Source organism: Amphiura filiformis, chromosome 13 (assembly GCF_039555335.1).
Source record: "Amphiura filiformis chromosome 13, Afil_fr2py, whole genome shotgun sequence".
Taxonomy (NCBI): Eukaryota; Metazoa; Echinodermata; class Ophiuroidea; order Amphilepidida; family Amphiuridae; genus Amphiura; species Amphiura filiformis.
Genome location: NC_092640.1, coordinates 55,636,913 through 55,661,836, shown reverse-complemented (window position 1 = coordinate 55,661,836; position 24,924 = coordinate 55,636,913). Strand labels below are relative to the sequence as shown.

The 24,924-nt window shown below is 37.7% G+C and overlaps 1 protein-coding gene across 1 annotated transcript in view; it reads left to right on the top strand.

Annotated features, from left to right (window-relative positions):
- Positions 1–24,480, top strand: part of LOC140168548 (large neutral amino acids transporter small subunit 4-like) — a 40,496-nt gene extending 16,016 nt beyond the window's left edge. The window contains 12 exon segments of the mRNA XM_072191948.1: positions 6,075–6,354; positions 8,873–8,996; positions 9,424–9,516; positions 10,075–10,208; positions 10,931–11,110; positions 17,583–17,791; positions 18,113–18,543; positions 18,546–18,812; positions 19,523–19,596; positions 21,225–21,348; positions 23,612–23,678; positions 23,681–24,480. Of these exon segments, the coding sequence (XP_072048049.1) occupies positions 6,075–6,354; positions 8,873–8,996; positions 9,424–9,516; positions 10,075–10,208; positions 10,931–11,110; positions 17,583–17,791; positions 18,113–18,543; positions 18,546–18,812; positions 19,523–19,596; positions 21,225–21,348; positions 23,612–23,678; positions 23,681–23,742 (2,045 nt within the window). The 3' untranslated portion in view covers positions 23,743–24,480.
- Positions 24,481–24,924: the final 444 nt, after the last annotated feature.

Below are 24,924 nucleotides of genomic sequence, written 5' to 3'. Positions count from 1 at the left end.
TGAATTCCAGGGGAGCAGGGGGGAGACTACATTCAAGGAGGGCACAATTTGATGAAAATGAGCAATAAAAGACCTATTAAACTATCATGACAACATCACACAGAGGTTGGGGGGACTTCTCACAGGGGGTACCTGTTGCACATTGCACCCTGGTTACACCACTGCGGACTTTTGACTGCACATTATGATTGTTGTTCTTGACTGTTTGGGGGGGGTTGTTTTGTTTTGTCAATTCACTTTTGTTTGTTTTTTGTTTTTTGTTTTTTTTGGGGGGGTTTCTTGTGATATTTTATTTCAGTTCAACAGCACTGAAAAGACAGATAAATATAGTTCTCATCACCCAGGTATAGTTCATTCCTTTTCCAAAGTGCAGATCTAACTTGGCTCTGAGAGTTTATATTATAGGGGTGATGACACCATGATGTTCAGGCAGTTGGTTTTGTAATCAACAAACAAATGCTGAGTGACAACCACAAGGGTCAGGGAACCCCAAACATTGTTGCCCCAAATATCAGGGGCACCCATGCAGAGAAAAACTTATTGCTACTGTGGTTTATGCACAGACTGTGGCTCATGACAATTTGTATACAAACCAAGGGTCCAAACAAAAAGTTCGGAAAAGGACACATTTTGGTTTACCAGCTTGCTACAGATTTATGCCCAGGGATCATAATAACCAGGGATTATATAACACATGTACTGTAGTGTGACAGTCCCTGTAATCATGTGTGCATGACCAAAACAACAACAACAGAAGGTTGAGGGAATCCCAAATAGGGTTGCCCTGCACCCACAGCATGCACAGCGCACGCACATAAACACTACAATCCGGCAATCATCAGCATACCAGAGAGTGACAAGGAAAGATGATCTCAACTGATATCAACAAAGATGCGCCAAGGGCAACAAGTGTTGTATAACCAAAACAAAAAAACGAAACAAATCGAAGGTCTGGGAACCCCAGTTAAATGTATAAATTTTATGTTGTTTTCTATCTATCTACAAACATTGTCCTGAACTGTGGACGTTTCAAGTACCCGAGACTGATTGCCCACTGTTACCACGGTTACACACTGATCTGTCCTCATTTACTGTTGTTTACAAACACACCCCTACTTGTAAAACGTGCCAACCGGGGATATGTATGTGTAAACTATTAAACCGTGACTATGCAAATGCGCTATGCTATGTTGCATTGAATGCGTGGATAATCCACACTTTGCTGGAAAAAATCATGTGTGTGTATCCCCAGTTAGATAGTATGGAATCAGATTGGTCGGATTCTGTACTATGCAATAGGAGATATCACCCCCCTTATGCAGGCCATATGCCTAAATAAAGCATTTAGCGCCCTCTAGGGAGGTTGTATAGCCCTTTTAGCATGAAAAGTCAACCAGGGATATCCCCGCTTGCAGGTGTAGCCCCAGTTACACGGTAAAAATTCAGAAATGTATCCCCGTTTTACGCATGCACACACAAACTCTCACCACACACACACCCACCCCACCATAGATTACAACACAACACAGCATTAACATGATTAACAACAATAGATGTATATGCCCTAGATGGCTATAAATCATGAAAATGGCCATACTATAAATCATCACCAATGACCAAAACATCCAAAAAGGTCTGGGGAACCCCCAAACATCTGATATGCACATGCTCACTGCACAACAGATCCCACTCCCAGTACAACACAACACCGAGGTCGTCAACCTTTTCTATAACCATGAAATGCTGCCAAGATTTAATTCCCCCCAGGGATGTAAATTCATGCCATGCACAGCGAATTCTAGGAAACCTACTTACTTATTCATAAGGAGAGGGTGGCATGTTACCATGTGTGTAAACACCACTTCAGCTTGTTCAAGGATTTTTCAGAAAAATCTGGAATGTAAGATGAAAATTCATTTAATTTGGTTGCTTCATTGAATATAATGTTTACTTGAGCAAAGGAATAAAAGCTTATTATACTAGAATGTAATGTGAGAAAATTCATTTAGAAATCTGAGATGGTTGATGGAAGTGGATTTGACAGGAACGTTTTTCTTGGAATCATGTTAATGCCTTTCTCAATAGGAGGGGTCTGTATACTTAATTATATGGGAACGTGCGTAATATTTGGCAGTATTTCGAAGAATTCCACATAAATGAAATTTCTTGGAATTGACATTTACTTATTTCTAGAGGAGGCACGATAGAGAGGCTTTAGGGGTTGCCCTCTGTTAAAGTGAGTCAGTCAATGTTTACACTGCTTGGGTGCTTGAGTGGGAGAGATTAGGACACCCCGCAACAAAGTAATGCATCTTGCACTGAAAGTGGTGGGAGGGGGGCATTTGGCTAAAATGTCTAAAAGTGAATAACTCAATAAAAAATCCCAACCAGGATGGACACCCATTGATGTTATTCAATATTTTGACAAAGTTCCGGTTATGTTTCAGGGGTTTAGCTATAAAATGTATACAATTGAGGAGACACCTTTTGTTTTCTATTTTAACTCCCTGTTTTTCTGACTCGCCTGTCTTTAAACTTGCGCATAATGTGTCCTCGGCCTGAGCAAACGTGGCATTTGTAAAATCTCATGATGTTTTGAGAATCGCAATTGCCCGTTTTGTTGTGTTTAAAAGGAGCCATAAATCATACAGGTCTTTAATATTAAAAATAGCAGGATGTTGGACTAGAAAGTGGATGCATAATTTCGAGGGCTCAGTTCAACAAAGCCCCATATCTCCATTTAGCTCGTCTGGGTAATGTTATTCATAAGCAAGATTGCATTTTGTAGGCCTTGATACACAACCAGGGCTCAAAGAAGGTAATTCCGATTATGCAAAGTTTCTTCTAAAAACTGAAGAAGACTGCATAGAGAGGATGACTTTTTAAAGAAATTGTATTAAATAAAAAATATGAATTCCTTGAGGCATGTACACAACATTACCCAGGGAGCTAATATTGGAGATACGGCTTTGTTGCACAAAGCCTTCAAATTGTAGCTGTTCTAAAACACACAGGTTGTTTGGCTAGCCAGGCAGATTCTTGCATGCTTTGATCTGATTTTTTCAGGCAGCATATAAACTTAATCATTTATATTGCAACAATTCTTTCGATATTTTTATATTAACATTTTCTCATTCCCATTATTTCAGTCCCCAGGATCATTATACAAAAATAAACCTGATTTTTTTATCAACAGTCATGTGACAACTAAACAATATGGTGTACAGTATTTAAAAGGCATTTAAATTTCCAGGGTACTAGTAATGCACAAAATAAGAGAAAAATAAATATATCCAAGTGGTCATTTTCGTATCGCAGGTTGTCGATTTCGAACTTCTCTGCTTGTTTTTGTAAAATTCATGGTTTGAGGGTTTCCTCCACAGACCTATAGGCTACTAGGCGCACACACCGGTATTGTACACGGTTTCATTTTTGTGGTTGCTGTGATGAGCATGAAACTTAAAGACCCGTAAAAATTGCCTGTATTTACATACCCTGGAGAAGAAAATGTATTAATTTTATGCCTGTCAAACACAAGCCAAATAGCCATTCACAAACCGCTGTGAATCAGCTGATAAATTAATATTCAATAGGATAATAACCTATACCACAGACTTAGTTACATTGTACAAAGAAACACTGAGTGGAATTGAGTCTTCGATAAAGACTAGGAATCTCCCAGTACAGCTGTTTTTAAAGTGCCTTGTTTGTCATGTAATTTGGCTGATCCCCTGCGTTCTTTTCCTGTATCGAATTGCCTATCTGCAGCACATGGTTTTACAGTGCTAGTGCTTTATCTCTATGGCTCCATCGACCAATCGGAGGTCAGAATGGCATTCTGCCCAGTAACACACCCCCAATTTGGTCCAATAGTGCGGTCTTAATTTGCATATCAATGTTCAGTACAGTATTTTAACTCTACATTGTGTTTTGATGCAAGTAAAAGGTTGAGTGGTGGGTCAAAGATGCATGGATGTTTGCTGTATACCTGGACACTGGAAACAACAAGTGAAAATGCAGCTGAATAAAATAACAAAAGGTTTTAAATTTCATGGTTTTGTTGTCAATTTTGAGAACACTATCAACATCCTTGAACTTTTGTTTTGTTTTTTAATTTATTGATATTAAACCACCAATATTGGAGTTTTCTGATTGATTGTCATTGATCCATCAATCAATCAATCATATTCAATTTCTTCAATCTTTTTTCTTTCCTTCTTTTTCATGTTTTTACCAATCAACATTATATATATCTTTTTTCAAAAATATACCTTTTGAGCTATTTTTGGATATTTTTAATTTTATGAAACCTTATAGTTTCACCACCGTCCTGGTTTCACCTCATTGTCTATGTTCTATCAACATACTTTGACTACAACCTGATTGTTTCATCTTTTCTTTTCCCTTTTTCATCTCAATGAAATTGAAAACAAAGCTCTTTGTCAATTAGTCATTTGCAATTATGACAATTTCACCTGTAAAATCAATAAAGCATAACATTGAGCACCGTATGATCGGTGCTACTAAATCCAAGTACTGCAGGTAGTATGTTTTTTGTCATTGTGCAGAGACACTGAAATGCAGTTTATTATAAATCCCTTTAAAACATGCATTTGCTATACCAAGGCAGGTACAAATGAATAAATTCTATATTTACATTATATCTATATAAAAATATATCGTATAACAATTTACCAATCTGACCTTCAAGAGCAGTTCAAAATGGTTACCATGGTAATGAGGAATGCAGTTAAAGTGCAATATCGTAAACTTAGATACATTTGACAAATGTAAAGGGTAAAAGATATTTTACTATTATACAATTTCATTGCGACATTTTTATCAACATCATTTTGTTTGCTCTGTCAAAAGTTATATACCGTACTCGAAATTACTGGTTATTCAAGGTTGGAAATCGAAGAAATAATGCTACCAAAAGAATTTAAAATGAAAACAACGCAAAAGCTGAAGAAGAAAAAAACCAATTCCTTTTTATCCGGTCATATATTATTAAACAGTAGGCCTTGATTAAACCCTCATTTCCGAAACCTAACTTGAGTAAGGTTTCCGAGCATTACATTGGATTCCCCCATCCACATCTCTTCTATTGGCATTGGCACGTATTGACTCCATTATAGCAGGTGTCCAGCTAAATGTAGTGCTTCCCTATGTTGGTCATTGTGAGCAACATAAAGGCTCTCCATGTACTTTGCGATTAATCAGTTCCTATACAATTATGCACCTTTTTGTTTAAAAAGTGTATTAAATTGATGAAATTGTTATAACAGGGAAGCTTAGCTTGGATTATCTGATTCATCATCTTCATGCACCTAAAGCATATAACTCTAAATATATATTTAGCATCTGTGTGCATTAGTAGCCCTCAAAGTTAACCAATTTATTTCCATGATATTTTATGGGTGTGTCATCGTTATAATACCATCATATCAGCCTTAATTATTACGAAGCACATTTAATTGTAGATTAAGGTATTGCAGTTGAAATCCATACACTCGCTACATAGTACATACTCATTCACATAGTATCTGAATGGGTGACTCCATTTTAAATCTACACCCCATGTGTTGGGAGAAATCTACACCCCCTGTGTTGGGTGATTTATAAAAGAGGGTGTATGAATTTCAGCTGGAATGGCTCAACATGAATAAAACTTGTCAACAGAAATTGCTTGTTTTCTGTAGACAAATGGCAGTCTTCAGTGAACGGCTCTTTTCAGAGCCACCAAAACCTTAAAAATTAGCAGATAGGCGAGATCTGCTTGTTCTCTGTTGACAAGGGGCAGTCTTCAGTGAACGGCTCTTTTCAGAGCCATCAGTAGGCATGGGGCAGCCTACATGTCTCATTCTTAGGTACTTTGTCCTGAAGAAGTCAGAGCTACTCCTGACGAAAGCTTGACATTTCTAAACTTGTCCGACGACGAACATGCTAAAAACCCACTAAATGAATTCCTGTCGTAAAAGCCTATCCCACAATTTAGAAATTGATATGCTGTCATCCTTAAAAAATGCACCCCACTTAACTTTTCTTGACATTTTCTTTTTCAATTTTTACAGACGAAAAGAAATATCTCAATGGCAGCGAACCATTTCCAATCAGCGAGAACTCCACTGCCCCCATGTCAACTGCTTCCATGTTCAACTCCACTGTTCCCATGTCAACCGACACAGGTGGTGAGGGTCGACACTGGTCGACCGGTCTACTGATGTGCAGAGAACAAGATGCTAGCATGAACCTGGCTTTTACTGTAGGATCATTCTTACTCAGTGGGCTGACATTCTTCATTGGTGCGGTCATGGATAAATTTGGGTGCAGAAGTCTACGAATGTTAGGAAGGTATGTCAACCTGGTGCACAATTTTGGTTGCTAGGATACTATTCATGGTATTCAGTTGCAGACAACCCAAAATTAAATAAATTTGCAAACATTTTGATATTTGCAATGCAAAAAAACTTTTTACAACTAATTTGATGCTTTTGTTTCAAATTTATCTTCTTTATCACCCCTGTTTATTTTGGCCTTCAGCAAAAATTGTCAAAATCAAGGAAAATTCAAGAGAATTCGAATGAAACAATTATACTTTTTTGCAAAGAATTCTCCTTTCTCTGTCTCTGCTTGTCATTTGGAACAGAAAACAAGCGAGGTAACTTTTTCATTATTCATTATTTTCCTAAATTTCATTATCAGTCAAAATGCGGAATGAAACACATGGTAACCGTGGTAACAATTTACCCAATGAAAAAAGTGGCATGCGCTAACAGGTGTAATGTGTACAAATTCAGGATGTTTTTTACCTCAAAACACTTTCTATTTTTGAAAAATCGCAATAATGAATTCAATAACGGGAGCATGAATTTTAAACAGGGGCGGATGACGGGGAAACTCGATTTGAATCAAGTGCAAATGGCCTCATATAATGAGTAAATTTGTACAATATTGATGATGGTCCTAAACCAAGTTTTGGTATCAAATGTAAATATGATTAATCTATTTGTTGTGCCAACTAAAATTTGAACCACAAAGTGTCGAGCACAAGGCCAGGTACATGCTCCGGTGCAAATGTCACCCATGTGGTCAAACTCCGAACTTGAATGCAGGAAGACTATACATGCTTTGTTAGTACTGTGCATTTTAGTTCATACTGATGAACTGTCAGTGTCAGACAACCACGATAAGGGAAATAAGATAAAAATAAGCTGGTCATTGTAACTATTTAATCATTTACTTATCAAGTATGTTTGATAAGATAATGACTGGCTCGTCATCATTAAATAGGGATGCCACACTTACTCAGGTTATGGAGAATAAAGAAGTACTGCAAGCTTTTATAGATGCTTGATTGGCAAGTACGATATCCCAAGAACAATACCTTTGCAAACCGCTATTATGCAATTAATTTGGTGCAAGTAAAATGTGTAGGCAAATAGGCATACATGTTAATGATTTCTTGAAAACATGCAATCAGATCTAATTCACATACTGGGCTAGCTGTCTGTCTTGCATCATAAATAGATGTCACATCAATTTACTTTGCAAATTTGACAAAATTGCGCAATTTATGGCTGGTGATTTTCGTAAATTCAAATTGTTCAATTGATTTATACGGGGGTTATTTTTACCAACCAAGTGGTGTTTGAACTCCATGGGTCCTACCTCAGTGCTGATTGGTTACGAGAAGACTATTATGATATATTGAGCCAATCAGCACCATGGTAAGAAGGGGTGGATGATGCTGATGAATTGGATTGAGCTTGACTACCACATAATAAACCAATCAGAAATGCTGTAAGAAATATATAAAAGCCTTCCCAGAATCCTTTGCAACCTCACTACATCAAATGGCACTACCCTGGGGGGGGGGGGGGTCACTCCCATTGTGGCCTGTACACCATCCGCGATAATCAACTTTTGAAAAGCACCCTAAACAAGGATTTAACCCTTGGCTAAAACAATACCCTAAACTTGCATCAAATTTCATACCCTAAATTTCATTTCCGCGTATTAGCAATATTGCAATTTTGCTACCTTTTTTTCCCAATATTTCATGTTTTTGACACCCTAAACGGCGTTACACGCGCAGATCGTGCTTACCCACGAAAAAACGGCCCTTTTTACGCGTTTTCATGATCGCGGATGGTGTACAGGCCACAATGGGAGTGACCCCAGGGCACTACAGATTCGATATTTTGCAAGATCTGGATGTGCTCCGTTCATTAGGGTACTTAATATTGTCACTATCGACCACATTGCACTAGATAGCAAATCAGTACAGAAAATTGAAATGGAAGAAATGCCTTGTGGGAAGTGTAAGATGTCTTCTGAGGGCAGCAGTCAATCACTTATAAAAATCCCCAATGAATTTATTTTCATGGAACAATGTCATTTTGTGAGATACATTTGTTTTTCGTTATCTTCACGTTAATCACGTCGACACATTATTTACTACACCCATTTTATAGAGTACAAGGATCACGGCAGATTTGATATGCTAACAAACTTTTAGAATGACTTATGAAATTTGAGCATTCATTTAAGAATAGTTAGGCTATTCCATTTGAAATCTGCACTACTCGTATGGAAGATTTAGCTAAAGTCTTCCACAGAGGGAGTATGGGTTTCAAATAGAACCAACAATTTGGTAACCTCCATTTGAAATACTCGCTCCAGTTGTAGAAGATTGGGTAAAAGCAGATGACCCTGAAGGGTCTATGGTAAAAGCCATACACAGGGGGAGTATGCATTTCAGAATAATCAACCCTAGTCAATTCCATTTGAAAAACATACTCCCTCTGCAGATGGATCATTTTATAATGCAACACCCATCATAAAATGATTACATTGTTGTTCTCCACAGTGCAATGTTCATCGCTTCTTGTCTATTATTTGGTTGGGCTACAGTAGATACATCATGGCTGCTATACCCTGCAGTGTCATTAAATGGAGTCGGTGGTATTATACACACTTTCACATCATTCCAGGTAAGGGACCGTTCAATATTTACACAGGGGGGGGATTCTGTATCAATTAGTGTGGATGTTAAATGGGAGGCAGTGGTGTAGCGTGGGTTATCATATTGGGGGGCACCGACCATCCATGATTGGGGGCACCTGGTCTGACTGGGGGACACAAGCTGTTTTTGACCATTTTCCTATGCGATTTTCTAAATTTTGCAACCGATTTGGGGCACATACCCCTCCCTCCCCCGTGCCCCTTTGACACTACGCCACTGATGGGGGGTTCACTAAGTGTTGGAATTGAGAGAATTGGCAATGTTGGATTGTACAGCACCAAACGTAAAATTTAGGGAGAAATTCATTATAATTGATTTCTATGGAGATTTCTAAGAAATTTTGTTGAGCAATATTTGTTGATTTTTATCTCACATAACTGATTTTCTTATTTCAGATTGCCAACTTGTTTGGCACCAAACGTTCCACAGTCATTAGTCTCAACATAGGGTCATATGCATCTGCTGCCATCCTGTTTCTAATATTAAAAGTAAGTTATAAAATAATATAAAATGCACCTTGATAATTGTTGGTCAGCATTGTTATCAATATCATCATCAGTGTTCGAAATTTTGGTTGTCCGTTCACCCGGGACAACCAAAACATGCACCGGACAACCGAGACAACCAAAGATCTACAGCCAAACATCACTTTTTCAGCATATTAGTTTCCTCAAACTTGACACAACGGATGAATTGTTAAATATTTAAGAGTAATTGTTTATTTTTCCCTTTCGAGGAACTTCTTTGTCATCAGCCGATGTTGTTAGCTCTGATGTTTATCTTGGAAATGGCTAGAGACCAACCTGATCAGGTGACATCACATTAGATGACGTCACCGAAGTTGGAAAATTTCTGCCCCTGGTGCCGCTGGGTTTGATCAGGTTGTCCTACACGTCATCGAGTGTAATGTCACGTACCTGATCAGGATTTGAAATTCACACTCCCTGTGTAGAAGATTAAGGTCATGTCTTCCATAGGGGGCATATAGATTTCAACAAGAATAGCCCATTCTAACCATGAAATAATGTTCTTTTCTATTTTTTTAGGCTTTTTATGATTTGGGGCTCACCAGACAACAAATCTTCACAGGCGTGGCCATCGCATGTACATTAGTTATTATTAATTGTTATATCAATGTACCCGCGGAACCTATACCGGATCCTGAAGATGCTACCTTTGGGTGAGTACAAATCAATAGCTGCCATACAGACATTTGACCATTTCTGAATTCTATATTGTACACAATCTACTAATGTAATATTTGGCAGCTATTCTACCTTTGGGTGAGGACTAGAGGTATCAGTGCAAGAAGACCCTATCTACAATAGCTGCCTTATAGATATTTGACCATTTCTGAAGTACACTATCTAAAAATAAGCCATCTGGTAGCTATTGCAGATGGGGCCTTCTTGGTGGGTTGTGTAAATTGAAGTATGTGAGAAGAACATAGAAATTAGTTACGGAAGGTCCTCATTCCATAAATGGATTTTTCACTGTAGACCAATTATAGCAGGGCTTTCAATGGTTACTGCACTGGAACTTAACTGGTACTGCACAGTACCAGCCAGGAATGCTAGCGACAGTGTACCTGTGTAGGTGGCCCCAATAGGAATCTTGTAGTGTAAATCGTACGCCACCACCAGTGAAGCAATACATTTTGGTGACATAGCTGTATCGATCAGAAGTTCTTAGCATGCCCAACATCAAATCACAACTGGTTAAACTCGAGGTAATTTAACTCGATTGCAAGGGGTTCTGCAATTTTGGCCAAATGAAAAATACATTAAAATGAGTATAAACAAGCCTAGTTTTGGTTCAGTGGCTTGACATTTTACGTTGAAGCCTATATGGCTAGCACGCAGATCATTAATGTATGATTACTTTTGTTCTTTCCTTCCCCAGAATTCATTGGAACATCTTAGGTGTGCATCATAAATTAACAGGGCAGAAGTTTAATAACATGGTACAGACTGTAGGACGTCGTCTCAGTGTGAACAACGAAAAGACGCAAGAAGACGTCTTCCCTATTGTCTACCAGAATATGAACAGGAAGAACAGCAAGATGTACAGCTCACAGGAATTGTAAGTTTGGGACTAAAAAAAGCGCAGTTTGTGAATGGCTACATACCATTCAGCAAATTACTTCTGCTCTGTCTGATTATCATTCAAAAAGAACTAGGGCACACATTGCTCCCGACATTGCTACACAGCTTGACCTTGCAGCGAATGAGGTGCCGATGTGATGATGATGTGATTCAATACCCCATATGCCATAAACTGCGTAAAATTGGCAGACCGCTGAAGTACTGTGCTGTAAATTATAGCATCGCTTAACTAGGGCTGTGCCTTCGTTAATTATACTAACCAATCACAGGCAGTGGGTAATTCAACTGACATGCAGATTGTCAGATCAGCTCGTAATTATACTAACCAATAATAGAGGCCGTCAGCCTTTTCCGCGGGATCCGCCATCTTGTGGGTACTGCTGTTCTGCATGTCAAGTGTTAGACATTACGCCCCCGATTACGCAGAAGTCGCAGCGTGTGACGCACCGCTTCAGTCAAGCGTCAACACGGTGATCTTAGCAACAAGGCACTCTGTACCCACAATATGGCAGCGTTGACGTCACAATGACTTTTCTCTATAGGCCATGGGAATTTTGAGATGTGAACTAGTTTCATTATTTCTGGCTTCTATTATATCCCTGATCACAATCTGAGTTTGAATCTCTGTGTCCAGCCTTTGTGGTGTGACTCTAGTATTTCCTCATTGATCTAATAAACATCTATGCCATGTTATTGTACCGGGGCCAGCAAAGCTGGCCACGGTACTTATTAATTGGTTGAAGTTTGTTGTTGTTTCTAACTTTCTATTTGATAGTTTATGAATAAAACAGAAAATATTGTCAAAAAATGATCAAGTTGTCATAGCAAATAGAAATACCAAAATTGGTGTGTGAAGAAAGCAGAAGTTTTGTGTTGATTTTGCATGACTAAGGTAAAATCAGTATATATTTTAGGAACTTTCTTTCTAAATTGAAAATTGGGCAAATTCGCTGGTCCTCTTACCATGCACATTGACCTTATTAGAGTATAAAGTGCAGGGGACAATAAAATACTCAGTAAATGTGTCAGTGTGTGGTCATCATCATGTCATAGTGCTTTTCAAGCAGGGTCAAGGTTATCTAGCAGCGATCTTGCTATAGGTTAATGAAAATGTTTTGATGTCATTACACATCTATTCCAGAAAACTTACACATGAAAATTAATTGGCAGTTGGTGGGAGATAGAGAATAATTGGCAGGACAATTGGTTCTACATTTAGGAGTTTCACATGATAATAATAATATGTTAGGATAGAAGAGGGTGTATGTTATGCCCTTAATCAAAAGTCTGGTATCAAAAGCTATTTGCACACATGATAAACAATTACCTTCTTTTGGATAAGTTGATTAACTTCATATATTTTTTCCGCAGGCGGATATAATACGGAATTTGCTGGGGATAAAATATAATTATTTGACACATAATTGTGACTGTGGAAATTGTTTTTGTGTTTGGTAGCTTTATGTATAACAAGATTGACTTATGTAAAATTGTTGTTGTATATCGTTGAGTTTGTGTACGATAATTTGGAAAAAAACATTCATTTTAATATACTATTTTGAGAAACACACTATTTTTAGAAACTCTCTGGCCTCTTCACTGAGCTAGACGCATGCGTGGTGTCAATTTTGTATAGAATTGGGCTCATTTGCATATGCATAAGTTCGTTGATAAGGCTTAGTGATAGTAGAGTTCCAGTAAAATGAAGTTGCACGATTGCGTTTGATGATATAATGCGTATATATTTAAACTGTTGAAACATTTGTTTTTGTAAATCTGCACAATGTCCAGGCATGTCGCAAATGGCAAATATTGTACTACGTGTAATAATATGTCCTAGTGTATTGTATTTGTTCGAAAAGTTTAGCCCCGCTACTTTACTTCGCGCAAGGCATAGTTAAAGTTGGATAACTTAATATGACGTCATCGAAAAGTGATTTGTTTTAGATAGAGAAATAATGCATGTCAAGTAAAATTTTCGCTGACATTTTTATTTTACTGTTGTATTAATTGTTGTCAATGAAAGTGACAGTAAAATTTCGAAAATAACCGTGCATTTATGACTGAATTTATGTCATGGGACTATTTGTTATGGTTTTAATGCGGAGGGACATGGAGCTATAGAGGTCAGTAAACGTGAAATGGTCAAAGTCACGTGGACATGCACATGGAGTTGCAGACACGTGCAATAAATTATGCATGTCAAGTAATAATAATTGTGGGAAATGTTAAATTGTTTTATTGTCGTATACAATTGTTGTATAGGTCTACTGAAGCTGACAATCAATTCAAAGAAGATAATGAAGAATGATGAGGAAATGTTTGTCATGGGACTATATTTTGCTTTAATGTGGAGGGACATTAAGTTAACGTTCAGATAATGTCAAGCGGTCAGCTTGCACGCGTGGATGACATGTGAATTGAAAAAGTCTTTGTCTCCGGTTGTTGTTCCGGGTTTGGAGTAAACTTATTTTCTCGTTTTATACACAACGTGTGATCACTGTGATGTCTCGGGAAACCAGCGAATAACGGCTGGCGTAACATTTTGTGATGGGGTTAAAGGAGTAGTGGGGTTAATATAGAAGGTTACCATGCGAAATGACTTGACCAGGTCAGCACGTCAGTGCATAGGCCTACTGCGAGTTTGTTATCAAGATTTTTATGAACCCAAGCTCAAGTGCACTAATTGCTTCTTGTAGCATCACCAAGGTAAACATTCGCATGGCCTTGTAAGTTGTGCATGTTCTCTCACGCAGTGGACTTGACATGTACGTTATCTGTATGCTGCTTTCAGCATAATTATAGACCTTTACAGGGTCTAGTGCTTTCACAGCTTTCAGTTGACAAAAATCTATTACTGTAGGCTACTTTATGTGCATCGCCTATTTATATTACCGGTGCACACATGATTTATAAAGCGCGTTCATCTATGTGAACCCCGATGTGAACTGTTAGTATTATGTTAGTATTATAGTTTCAAGTAGGCCTATTTTACAAACCTGTTAGTGTTACTCAGATAAAAAGTATCATAACTCCAAAAATGCTGTTTTAAAGAAAACTAAAAACCACATTCTTGTGATTCCCGTTAAGTTATGTGTATACTGATTTAAAAGCAACCCTTTGAACCCAATACAAAGTCTGTGAAATTCCAGAAGTTATGATTAAATATGTGACACAATCTGATCATGCAGAACAAAGGAAGCATTTTTCACAATTCATTTCCCGGAGGGGGGGGGGGCACTCCTATTGTCGCCTGTACACCATCCGCGATAATCAACTTTTGAAAGCACCCTAAACAAGGATTTAACCCTTGGCCAAAACGACACCCTAAACAGGTAACACGCGCCTGTTTCACACCCTAAACAGGGATTTTATTCCTTGTATCAAATTTCATACCCTAAATTTCATTTCCGCGATTAGCAATTGCAATTTTACTACCTTTCCCCCAATTTTTCATGTTTATTACACCCTAAACACTAAACGCGCGTGATCGCGCCTACCCACAAAAAAAGTACCCGTTTATGCTGCGTTTTTATTATTGCGGATGGGTACATGCCACAATGGGAGTGACCCTTACCGGGCAACCGCCATACTTCAATATGCTTGGTTCTAGTAGAGTTCTGATGATTTGTAGTATCCATTTTCTTAAATGTTATTTTTGTTGGCCCCTACACCATATTTTTGCCTTGATCTCAATTACAAATTTGCGGCTTGGGCCCTAAACCAGATATCACAAATTGTTACAAATTCAATTCCAGCAACCTGTTATTTCCAGGGGCGGCGGAACGATGTTGAAAGTGGGGGGGCAGTCAGGGTGATGTAAAAATAAAATAATGGCGCATGAAGCGCTATCAGCGTCAGGCTTTGCGACACAGACACAGGTGTCTGAGGGGATGTGCCCCCTGAGAAGTGAGAAACTTTTGCAAAATGAAGGCCCAATTTAAGCCATTTGGTGGACCATTCTGGCACTATTATTGTGTACAATTTTAGTTTGAAAATTCGAAAATGGGTTAAATGAAGGCCCAAATTGAAGCCATTCGTGGATAAGTTTTCCCTATAATTGTATAAATTATTGCTTTTAGTGTTGGGTGTCCTAATACAGGGGAGTTGGAAAATTTTGCAAAATGAAGGTCCAATTGAAGCCATTTTGTGCATAATTTTTACACTTTCTTTAAGCATGTTAAGGTCTAGAATAGAGATTTGATTATTTATGTTCACCCAGACATTTTACACACAGCACATTATGGGTTAAAAAGTGGGGGGGGCAGATCCCCAGTCAAAAAAGTGGAGGGGCCACTGGCCCCCCTGCCCCCGGTTCCCCCGCCCTTGGTTATTTAAATTACTTGTCTTTATATGAATATACTAAAGTGAAGTCAAATAGGCCTACAGCATCTACATGTAACTCAATTCATACAAAATCTCAGTTTTGTTAGGCATTGAGTGTTAATGCTGTGCTGACCTTTCAATTAATATTAATTAACAACATTAACAACATTGAAGACAAACCTGCAGTGACAAAATCATTAAGCGGAGACGAATATAACTCAGTATTCGTCTCAGATGTGTTATGTTTTCATTCAAAGATTATTTATTCTATACTTCTCTTAAGTTAAGTGCTTTCAGTGATTCCAGCGAAAGTAAGTTTTGTCTTAAATACATAGCTTTCAGCTGAATTACTATGTTAGCACATCTATGACAATGCAAAGGTACCAAAATCTGAATTTTGATGACTCACGATCACGATCGTCCAAATGAGCAAATCGCCGAATGGGCCTTTAAAACCTGTTACTTTTAAATCAGTGGCTCCGGAACCGAGGCAAATCCATCATGTTTCCTTTAATCACTGCGTTGTCTTTTTTAAAGACATTTCTTGTTGTCTATAATATTATGATGATATACAGAAAAATCAGAAATCAGTACTGAATGTAGCTTTGGTGCAGATGTAACGAATTATGTTCCTACGTTTATATCACTAGTCTTTAACCATGCTATAAACAAAATTAATACAATAGCATTGGGTTTCAGTATGTGTAGGCCTATAATATATTTGTTGTTTATATATTCCAAAAATAATTATTCTTGATATAGTGTTTAACATTCTGTGTTTAAATTTTCAAACCAGATTGTTATGAATTAATCTATACTAAAAGATGCGAATGTTGTTTGCTTTTACAAATTTCATTTGTGCAATCACAATTATACTATATATAGACAGTTTTGACGTAAGTATAGTGTGAGAGAGAATACAAAACAGAGTGTAACATAAACTATTGGGCAAAATCGCCAATGAATTAGCTTCCGAAATTCTTGAGGATGTAGAAGGGATCACATTTGAATTTTTTAATTTATGTAACAACGTAAAGACTGATGTTGAAAGAATAGCAACAAATGGAACTTGGCTCAAAATGTTCAAACAACCACAATCTTTACACTTAAAAATTATTTTTACTGTATATTTATATTTTTAAAAAGAAAATACAATAAAACAAATATTTCTGGAATGTTATAAAAGGTGTAGGTGAATTGATGGCACAAACTTGGATGAGTTAGGGTACATTGTAAAGGAATCACTGTGATCTACTTTTTGTTATATAATCTTCACATGAAATCATTCCTGTCCCGGTACATCCCTTTTTAAAGGGTTTTTTATTTATAGTATAATAGATGTTGGACAGACAAATAACCTAGCCTTGGCATTAAGTGCAAATGGTCAGCCCTTGAATTTACTCAAGAGTTCAAGTTCATTGTATTCATCAACCTTCATGGACAGAACTTTTGGTAAACTGAATTGAAGTTCGTTGAGGAACTTTTCTTCAAAAATTCAGCCTCTTTTGGGTCCCAGGGGGGTATTTAGTACAAATGACCATAGGGGGACATGCTGCAAATATGGGTAGCATTTTCGGCCTTTTAGACAATTTGGGTGAAATTTGGCCGAAAATGTTGACTTGTGGTATATCAATGGGTCCAAATTTCTTGAAAAATTGGTATATATATGGGTCCACTTTCAAATTTTCAGCGGCACACCCCTACCAAAATCAAACTTGAGTAACCCCCCGGTTTTGGGCACATTCATTTCTGTTAAATTTTCTGTACTGATTTGTTATCCAGTGCAACATGGGTTGATTTTGACCACCACCTTGATGAACAGAACACATCCAGAGCTTGCAAAATGTTTATTTCTGGGACTATGAACCCACATATAGCCAGATTATTCTTAAAATGAAAATTAAGGGAACCTGTACAAAGTAATAGTAGTGCCATTTGATGTAGTCGGGTGATCTTGCAAAGGATTCTGGGAAGGGTAAGATATCTTCTCTGATTTCAGTCACTCGGCACAGTGAAACAAACAACTCTGTGTTAGCCCTCATTGTTTCACTTAAAATAATGATATCTCCAGCGATATAGATACATGACGGGTATATAAACTTTTTATTTTTAATCTTTTGCAGACTTCCAACAGTTGTGAACTTTAAACCCAAGAAGAATGGTGCATTACTAGTGATCAAGAAAGCAGTGTTGCCATTAGTCAAGTCAGTCTGGTCACCTGTCTATATGCTGAGCCTCGTTACCATGTGTGTCGTTCAGCTCAGACTGTTATTCTTCATTGGGTCTTTGAGTCAAATGCTGATGGGACTCACAGATGGTGATCAACATACAGGTGAGTTGCTGTGTCTGGTCATAAGAAGCCCAAATGTGTTCCTTTTTGTGATCGACATACAGGTGGGTTGCTATGTCTGGTATAAAAAGCCCAATTGAGTTCCTTTTTGTACAGGTGGGTTGCTGTGTCTGGTCATTAGAAGCCCAATCAGGTTCCTTTTTAGAATCATATTCTGTGAAAGTGGCAATTTTTCATGCTCTGCCAGGCGGGCTTCTTTTTAGTATCAAATATCAAAAAAGTTCACATTAAACTAAAGGTATTCCTCGAGGTTCTTGCCTAGGTCCAACCGTCTAATTTCTATTTTCTTATTGTTTATTTCAGTTGACAAATATGTGTACTTCTTTGGCATAATGCAGTTAATGTGCCTTGTAACCTCTCCACTGATTGGTGCTGTCATGGATTATAAAATTAAAGAAACTCTCGCAAATCTCCGTAAAGAGAAAGAAATGAAACGAAGGAACTCACTTGCCAATGCGTCATCTCAGAATGGCGTCAGACGGAATCATAGCACATCATCGCTTGGCCGTATGCGAAACCAAAGTACGGGATCATTCAAAGGATTTGAAAATGGTTCTGTTCAAAATGGCGGCGTTAGTAACCATAGCAATGGAACTGTTACAAATGGTGGCTTCAAAACAAGGCATTTGAGTCTTGCTAACATTAAATCACTGGAAAACTCACCTAATAGAAGAGTCCCAACAGAACCTATATCAGACTATTCACCCCAAAAATGCAAAGAACACCATCAAAAACACGACATATGAGTTTAGGCAATATCCGTTTAAAATCGGAGGATGGAGAGAAAGTAAGGAACTTGAGCACCGGCGATAGACCGGTACGCCGATTTAGTCTTGCTAGCCTCCGATCACGGAGGGTGAGCTCAGAAGAGGACTGGAGTATAAAACCTCCAATGAATTTGAAAATCAGAAAACTGATTAATGGAAGTTTGGCCTTTGGGATTACCAGTGCATTACTTATGTTGTTTGGAGCAACAGTACTAGTTGAAAATTTACAAGTGCAGGTGAGTTCTCTATTGCCTTTCTGTCAGTACTTCTGATTGGTTCATTATAATGACATGATATAAGCACATTATATGAGTAACCAATCAAAGTAAAGCTTTTAGATCTCTGCTTACTTTTCTTACCATGTCTGTGATTGGCTCAATACACCTCTTTGTTCTTTAAGAGGCGGATATAAATTCAGCCAGTAGTACCAATGGGGCTAACGAAAGTATTTTTACTGGCAGCAAGTCATTGCGTATTTCATTAGGTGCAGCTTCAAATAGCAAGTGTTTGGATTGTGTCTGTCATGTTTACTGGATTCACAGGCGAAATGATTAAACTTACTGAAGATGGCCATAAAAAACTGGACATAATTACATAAGAATGAAAGTATTATTTTTATGTAGAAAAACTTACGTAGAAAATAACACTTTTCTTCTGTAAAGAGTAGATTGACATGCCACTCAGACATTACAGGGTATAAGCCAGCTTGTGCAATGGACTATTCCAGTTGAGATCCATACGTGACATGACCTTAACCTCTCACACAGGGATGTACATTTCAAATGGTGCCAACCATTCAGGTAACCCTGTTTGAAATTCACACCCCCTGTGTAGGAGATTAAGGTCATGTCTTCCATAGGGGGTATGGATTTCAAATGGAATAGCCTTCCTACCATAGTTATTATGTTAATTAAACTGTTGTTTTTTATGTCTTTGTATTTTCCAGATTCTTAGTTTTGTATTACACACAATCATTCGTGGGTTCATACATTCGGCATGCTGTGGGCTGTATGCAATTACGTAAGTACACAATATATAGCGGTATTCATAGCATAACCACCCCATCACGAAATATGCAGACATGCACACACCCTCCCACATACACCCCCCTACACACACCACAAACCCTGTAAGCACTGTGTGTCGCCTTGGGACAATAAGTGGCTAACCAGGGACAAGAAAACCGTTCATGTTTGGGACTTATTGCAGATTTTTGTTCAAACATTTTAAACAAAATTTCCTAATCTGAGAGATCTGCCTTACCCCCTAGAGGTCGCCTGTTGTAAAAACACAATTTTTAGCATATTCAGAATGGGGGTTATGCTGTGATCATTTGATAACAGTGGACGACCCCAGTTGTCATGAAGTCACTATTAGCTAAAAAAAAAAACAAAAAAAATGTGTCTCCAGTGGGCAGGAAAACACCCCCACACCCACACACCACCACTCCCCCACCATGGTATAATGTTGATAGTGTGCTATAATAAAACATTCCAATAAGTGCATTGGTCACTGCACTATGTGAGGAGATAACCTATAATAGCCATCATGTAGTTGCATAAGGGACATCCTATTACCCTTAATCAGACTAATAAAACGGTCATGTGAACTTTGCGGAAGTTCTTGGAAAAAAACTATAAGTGCAGGTAGCTAGATATTATTAGGAACTAGACCTGTAGGAGTGTATCTTGTTAGCATGTATAAGGGCAGTAATTCATTAGCAGACATGTTGCGGTAATGCTATGGGGATAATTGGAATCATGTTGTATTTAACATTAACCCCATATGAGTACAACCTGCCGATTGGCCAAAAAGAAGTTTTCATCATCAATTGGCCCAATCAGTTACATTGTTAGAATAATTTCACCACGAAAAAAAAAATTATTTACAAAGCTCCATTCTGATTGGTGATTAAAGTGAAAATATCATGTAATTGACCAATCAGAGGCAATGGTAGATCAGCAGGTAATGCTCAGGGGGTTAATGCATCAAAATCAGCCAATTTTAATTGATATGTTCCTATAATTTGAGCACTGACACTTGTCAATTGCTGTGTCAATGTCCTCAGTCTGTTGAGTTTTTGGGTCAGAGGCAGGACGATGTCACCAAGCTGGAATCAGATATACATGTAGATGCACTCATATTTTCTGGCAATTGCAATGAAATATTTCAAAAATTAAAACTTCTATTTGCATTCACCCCTCCCCCCAACCCCTATGAACTATGCCAGATACCAAGCTTGATCTAAAGACACACTTTTTCCAGCAATCTCGGTGGAATATTTCAAAAGTTCAACTTCCATTTGGGATCACCCCACCCCATGACACAATACCACTCTGGAAAATGGGGCGGGGAGCAACAACTTGCTCTAAAGGCATTTTACTGGCAATCTCTATTACCCTCTGCTTTCAATGTCAAATACCTTGGATAGACTGAAAATGGTGGTTGAACATGCATCAGAACCAACCTGGGTATAAACAAACAAAGAAATTAAGAATATTTGAAAAAGTATCAAAGACAGAAAGAAAGGAAGAAGATAGAAATAATGCAAGAGACAGAAAGAAAGGAAGAAGATAGAAATAATGCAAGAGAAAGAACAATTGATACAGCTGGTGACTAATTTATCTGCTTTGATTTCTTTACTACAGGTATCCTGCCGACCAAGTCGGTAGTCTTATTGGTCTTCAGTCCATGATTTCTGCGTGTGCAACATTACTACAGTACCCTATTTTTATCGCTATTGAAGACTCGTTAGGTGGTGACCCTTTTATGGTGAGTAGTCTGTTCCTTTGTTTTCAGTTCAAAGGCATATAATGCTAAATCAGACCTGTTGGTAGCAATATAATTTTCGGTTTAATTTTTCACTTCCTGAAAAAAAAACTATACTATGAGGGATTATATGAAAATGCATTTGTTCCTAAGTTCTTTTATATTTCAAAATGTTCAGGGTTCCCTGTCACTCAGGGAAAACTTTGCCATCACCCCCCTTTGTTGGGACAAACAATCACAGAAAATTCACTATTTTGGGCCAAAATTGCCCAATTTTCAGAATTTTTCTTGATTTTTGCGGCCCCACATAAAACACACATTCCCTTTGCCCCTCCATTGCCCACCAGAGAAAAATGGCGACATTGAATACATTTGGACAAAATACTCTCTCCAATATGTTTAGTCATAAAGTGGAAATATTTGTCATGGAATTTTGAAAATTTCAGGGAAAATGCTGGGATCCCTTCTGTTTCATAACTAAATAATGGACTTGAATTGGCTAAGACTTTTGAAGTACAATTTGTGATGTGATTACATAAATAGGAGCCATAATGCTGCAAGGAATGTTCAATTTTCAAAATATAACCAGAATTTATTCAATTGATTCAGCATTTGTCACAAACTCCACATCAAATATTGCAACAAAGCAAAATTTATAATAATGAATATTGTTTTAACTTTACATATGACTCGTTCTGTCGGATCACGTCATAATTATATAATCAAAAATAACACAAAGATACTATGGGCCATTCCATTTAAAATCCACACGCCCCTATAAGGCATGATCTTCCACACAGGGAGTGTGAATTTCAAATGAGTTACCTGAATAGGTGACTACATTTGAAATCTACACCCCTGTGTGGGAGATTAAGGTATTGTCTTCCATAGGGGGTGTATGGATTTCATCTGGAATACCCGTAAAGGGTAAAGGCACTTCTTAAAGACAAATATTTGTCCAGATAGTCATGCATGTACTTCGAAAACCAGATAAGAATCTTTGTTGTCTAGATGATAAATATACAATAGGACTGTACCTGACCCAGACGTTTTAATTTCAGACCAGGAAATTTGCTTGCTTGCTACGTATTTATTGTTCTTCTTGAAATTCAATTCTGGCCGCATTGTTTTAGGATCGTTGGGTCAGGTTCACAAATGATTACCTCTGAGCACAAATAAAAAAGTTTATACAGTAGCCACTGGGCTGTTCCAGTTGAAGCCTACACCCCCTACGGAAAACATGACATTAACATTCCACACAGGGAGTGTGAATTTTAAATGGAGTCACTCATTTAGGTAACCCCATTTGAAATTCACACCCCCTGTGTGGAAGCCTGTCATGTCTTCCATAGGGGTGTATGGATTTCAACAGGTATAGCCAAATGATTGCCACAGGGCATAAATATTGAGTGTATTCAGAAGCTATCGTCAAATATGTATTTTGTCTTTGTTCAAAGTACGGCCAAATATATCATCACTATAGACAATTGAAGCAAATTTGTCAATCAAAGTTGGCGGGGATAAGCTGTGTCCTTGAGTCCTTCAACTTCAGACCATTTGTATTCCCGTCTCTGGCAAAAGGGAAGTGATATTGAAGTTTCAAGATCAATCAACCATTCAAAGTAATTGACCCTTGACCTTGATATCCCTCAAGTTTCCTTAGTGATGAATGGTTCTGTTTTGTTGCTAACCCCATGGGCGCTTCTGCCTTTCTTACAGTGCCCCTGATTGGCTAATTGGTTCTGATTGGTTCAATACATGATATAGCCTCCTTTGCAACCAATCAAAATAGTTCTTAGAGGCAGATAATTCTTCCGGTAGTGCACATGGGGTTAATTAGTAGGCCAGATTGTCTGCTAATAAAATAAATTGTTATAATATGTCTAGTCTTATAGTCTGCTACAGAAAGATCATACCATCTTGTAAACTATTGCCTCTCTAACACCATTTCTGATTGGTTAAATACCACCTTGTGAACTACTGCATCTCTAACACCATTTCTGATTGGTTAAATACCACCTTGTGAACTACTGCATCTCTAACACCATTTTTGATTGGTTAAATACCACCTTGAGAACTACTGCTTTTCTAACACCATTTCTGATTGGTTAAATACCACCTTGAGAACTACTGCTTTTCTAACACCATTTCTGATTGGTTAATGTCTCTCTAACACCATTTCTGATTGGTTAAAAATGTGATATATTCATCTGAGTAACCAATTGATTTTTAAATACCATCTTATTTCAATTTTTGTCTTTTTTAGGTGAACATTGTCCTCTTGGCCCTTTCCATCTTGTCGTTTGGCCTACCAATTTACATGTACTACCTGGGCATAAACTGAGGCGAAATCAAAAAGCGGAAGCCAGCGGCGATTACGAGCGATTAGCATCATGAGTCGTCAAGCGGAGGCAAAGCGCTGGAACCATTGATGGATGGCGAGCACTCCGAAGGATCGGAAGATGTATTCTTAGACGATGACGAGCCAGGAGTCGCTGAAGTATGATTTAAGTCGACGAAAATCACTCAGAAAACGAATCGGGTTGAACTAATGATAATGCTCTTCATAGAAAGGCAGAATGTAGTTTAAACTGTTACAGAAAAGTCTCAGGACATTGCTTTTGGTGCATGCAGTCGTGGTGAGATGATATACGAAAAGGCATGGATGAGAACTTGATCAACAAGTATAATTCATTGAGTTACAATGTATTGAGTTATAATTCATCGAGTTAAAATTCATCGAGTTACCATGCGAGTTACATCTGCTATGATGTGTGTACTGTGATAAAATTATGAGAAGACCTTGTTGTTGTGAACCATTTTTAAGAGGGCCCTGCCACAATGATTTGCAAGGTGCTAATATGTTAATCCAGAAATTATTGAACTGCTTAATAACAGTAAGAAACAACAAACAAGTCAGTAAGCTTAAAACTGTACAAATTGTGTGTATATATATATTTGTGTACTGGTGACATTTTGCCCGTGATGTATCATATATGTATATAACATGTAAATTCAAATCTATATTTATTTACTAATACTCGCAGGCACAGTTCAGTAACTGCAATTGATGTGTTAAAGATGACCTGGTGACCTTGTATCCTCTGGGTAGTGAAGTATCATACCCAAATATAACAGGGTGTATATATGTATATGTGCTTACTGTCATTTACTGAACTGTGCCCTAGAAGTTAGTATTGATTACAATTAGTTCTAATTTTTTGAAAAGAAGACGAGATTTGATTTAAGAATAGTCACTTTGATGGACGTTTGTAAAAAATATTTCTGCAACTTCATAGTTTTTTTTCTTCACAATGTTTTGATAAAAAAAATTATATAATAAATTTATATATATGTATATGTGATTTGTAATATTTACAAAGATTGGGTTATTTGAGTTCAAATCCATACACCCCTATGGAAGGCATGACCTTAAACTTCCACACAGGGGATGTGAATTGCAAAATGGAGTTACCTGAATGGGTGACTCCATTTGAGATCTACACCCCCTTTGTGAGAGATTAAGGTCATGTTTTCCATAGGGGGGTGTATGAATTTCAACTGGTATAGCCCATTGTT